Raw genomic sequence first — 3,092 nt, 5'->3', positions numbered from 1 at the left:
GAGAAGCTGCGGATCCGCTGGAAGTGGGTGACATAACGCTGCAAAGCCCCAAGTCGCTTCTTCGAAGCCTCGCACCGTCTCAGTTACCGCGGGTTCTGGATGTTTGGCAGGACCTCGGGGCGCCCGGAGCGCCTGTTGGGCAGTCCCTTCTGAGAAGCTGCGGATCCGCTGGAAGTGGGTGACATAACGCTGCAAAGCCCCAAGTCGCTTCTTCGAAGCCTCGCACCGTCTCAGTTACCGCGGGTTCTGGATGTTTGGCAGGACCTCGGGGCGCCCGGAGCGCCTGTTGGGCCTCAGTCCCTTCTAGTGAGAGAATGGACTTGGTTCGGAGCCCTGAAGGCGGGCGGTGAGCCATGAAAGGTGTAAGCAAGTGTCATTCTTCTCTTGCAGCTGTTTGCGGACAAGGTTCCAAAGACGGCAGGTTAGTTCCTTTGACCTTTAGTAAAGGCGGCCCAGTGTTAATGGGGGTGTGTGTACGTGCATATATCCTTTTTCTTTATTTTTAACAGAAAACTTCCGTGCTCTGACCACCGGGGAGAAGGGATTTGGTTATAAAGGTTCCTGCTTTCACAGAATTATTCCGGGATTTATGTGCCAGGTATGAAATTTACGGATTTTGATTTGGGTTGTTAGCTTTGGGATTGAGCCAGTACCGTTCAGAATGCGTAAACATGAACTGTTCCTTTTTGGTTTCACGGAAACCTTCTGGTCAGTTTAAACTTAAGTTTTGAAGTTTGAACCTTGCCCACTTGGCACGTCTTCTGATTATGTTGTAAAAGTGACAGATTTCTCTTTCTCTCTTACATTTCTAGGGTGGTGACTTCACACGCCACAATGGCACAGGCGGCAAGTCCATCTATGGGGAGAAATTTGAGGATGAGAACTTTGTCCTGAAGCATACAGGTCCTGGCATCTTGTCCATGGCAAATGCTGGGCCGAACACAAACGGCTCCCAGTTTTTCATCTGCACGGCCAAGACTGAGTGGTAAGGACAGCACCCAGCAGGGGCAACCAAGGAACTCTAACCACTGGGCTTCAGGCTTTCCCTGCTGCTTGTGTCTGGGGTAGTAGGAGAACATGCATACCTACAAGTTGAGATCGTTTGCTATAGGGAGGGAGCAAGATCCTGTGAACAGTGAACCAGGGCTCGGCTGCCGGATAGTTAACTTAAAAGTAGTATTTTTAGCCTGAGCGGTGTGGGTGAGGGGGTTGTTTCAACTTATGAACCAGGAGGTGTAACAGGTTGATGCCTGGTTGGGGCACATTGCCCAGGTTGCAGGCTTGTTTCCCATTGGGGGTTGGGCAGCCAATTGATGATTCTTTTTCATCATTGATGTTTCCAACGCTCTTCCTTCCACTCTAATCAATGAAAAACATGTTTGTTTTTTTAAGTAATGTTTTTTAAAACATATTTTTATTTACTTCAGAGAGGAAGGGAGAGAGGAAAAAATATCAGTGATGAGAGAGAATCATTGATCAGCTGCCTCCTGCACACCCCCTACTGGGGATCGAGCCTGCAACCCAGGCATGTGCCCTTGATTGGGATCGAACCTGGGAACCTTCAGTCCACAGGCTGAGACTCTATCCACTGAGTCAAACCGGCTAGGCTAAAAGATTTTTTTTTTATTTTTGTTATTTTTCTTGAGAGAGACCGACATCAATGATGAGAGTCATTGGTCAGCTGCCTCTTGCACGCCCCACACTGGGTATTGAGCCCATAAATCGGGCATATCCCCTGACCAGGAATTGAACCTGTGACCTGATTCATAGGTCAACCACTGAGCCACGCCAGCCAGGCTTAGGCTAAAAGTATTTTTATCTAATTTGCATGTGACTTACTGACTCTCTTTAGGGGTCCGTTATAAACTTTTTAAACTTTTTTCCTAGAGAGGGAGAAAGATATAAAAACATCAGTAAAGAGAATCATTGATCAACTGCCTACTGCACACCCCACACTGGGGAACAAGCCTGCAACCCAGGCATATCCCCTGACTAGGAATGGAACCTAGGACCTCCTGGTTCATAGATTGACTCTCAACCATTGACCCATGCTTGCTGGGCTATTATAAATTTTTTAGCCTCAGTTGGAGAATCTTAAGCCACTTTTTTTGAGTCAATCTATGGTGTTTCCAGTATTTATAAAGCGTTTGTTTGATAAGCTTCCCTTCTGGTGTGCTCTTGGGTATGCATTATTGGTTTGTGGGGCTCTTTTCTCATCTTAATTGACAATGCAGGCTGCTTGTTCTCTCTGGTTACTGGTGGTGTTTGTTCTATTTCCAGGTTGGATGGCAAGCATGTGGTCTTCGGCCAGGTGAAGGAAGGCATGGATATTGTGACAGCCATGGAGCGCTTTGGGTCCAGGAATGGCAAGACCAGCAAGAAGATCACCATTGCTGACTGTGGGCAACTCTAATAAATTTGACTTGTGTTTTATCTTAACCACCAGACCATTCCTTCTGTAGCTCAGGAGAGCACCCCTTCACCCCCATTTGCTTGGAATGTTCCATAATCTTTGTGCTCTTGCCAGTTTATTGGGTTCCATAATTTCCCTACCCTTTCCCAGTCTAGCTGGATTACAGAGTTAAGTTTATGATTATGAAATAAAAACTAAACAGTTGTCTGTCCTTGTTTGGGTTAGGGTTTCATTTTAAGCAGTAACATTACCTAAGGCAACTTTGCTGTTCAATTCCACAGAGTAGTGTTTTGCTTCCCTAACCTCAGAATGAGCAAAAGGTAAAATCAAACCAAATGTAAAGGTTCAGTGTCAGGAACCCTGTGCATGGGCAGAAGCCTGCCCAGGACAATCCCAGTGGGGGTGCAAGCCAGGAACACAAACACAGCCCCGCCTGGCTGGCTCCTGCTGGGGCCTTGGTTGTCCCAACAATCCCGGGTCCTAATGCTATTGAGGTGACCAGGTGATGCACTTGCCTCCCTGGGTGGGTTTGTCCTCTACATTTCCTCATGGTCTCTGACCAGGCACTAGTGTCTGGATGATGTTCCGTGGTGGCTGTGGACTTCCTTTCATCATTCAGTTCCTCTTAATAGACTGGTCCTAGGTGTGACCACACACCAAGTCATTAGTCCTCTAACAA

The 3,092-nt window shown here is 47.3% G+C and overlaps 1 protein-coding gene across 1 annotated transcript; it reads left to right on the top strand.

Moving 5' to 3' along the window:
- Positions 1-182: 182 nt before the first annotated feature.
- PPIA (peptidylprolyl isomerase A (cyclophilin A)) lies at positions 183-2,624 on the top strand. Its single transcript, XM_014530562.1, has 4 exons — positions 183-421; positions 510-598; positions 813-985; positions 2,281-2,624. The coding sequence occupies exons 2-4, from the start codon at positions 590-592 to the stop codon at positions 2,411-2,413; spliced, it is 315 nt and encodes a 104-aa protein (XP_014386048.1). The 5' UTR covers positions 183-421; positions 510-589; the 3' UTR covers positions 2,414-2,624.
- Positions 2,625-3,092: the final 468 nt, after the last annotated feature.

The sequence above is a fragment of the Myotis brandtii genome, unplaced genomic scaffold (genome assembly GCF_000412655.1).
Source record: "Myotis brandtii unplaced genomic scaffold, ASM41265v1 scaffold743, whole genome shotgun sequence".
Classification (NCBI taxonomy): domain Eukaryota; kingdom Metazoa; phylum Chordata; class Mammalia; order Chiroptera; family Vespertilionidae; genus Myotis; species Myotis brandtii.
This window is presented reverse-complemented; position numbering and strand designations above follow the sequence as displayed.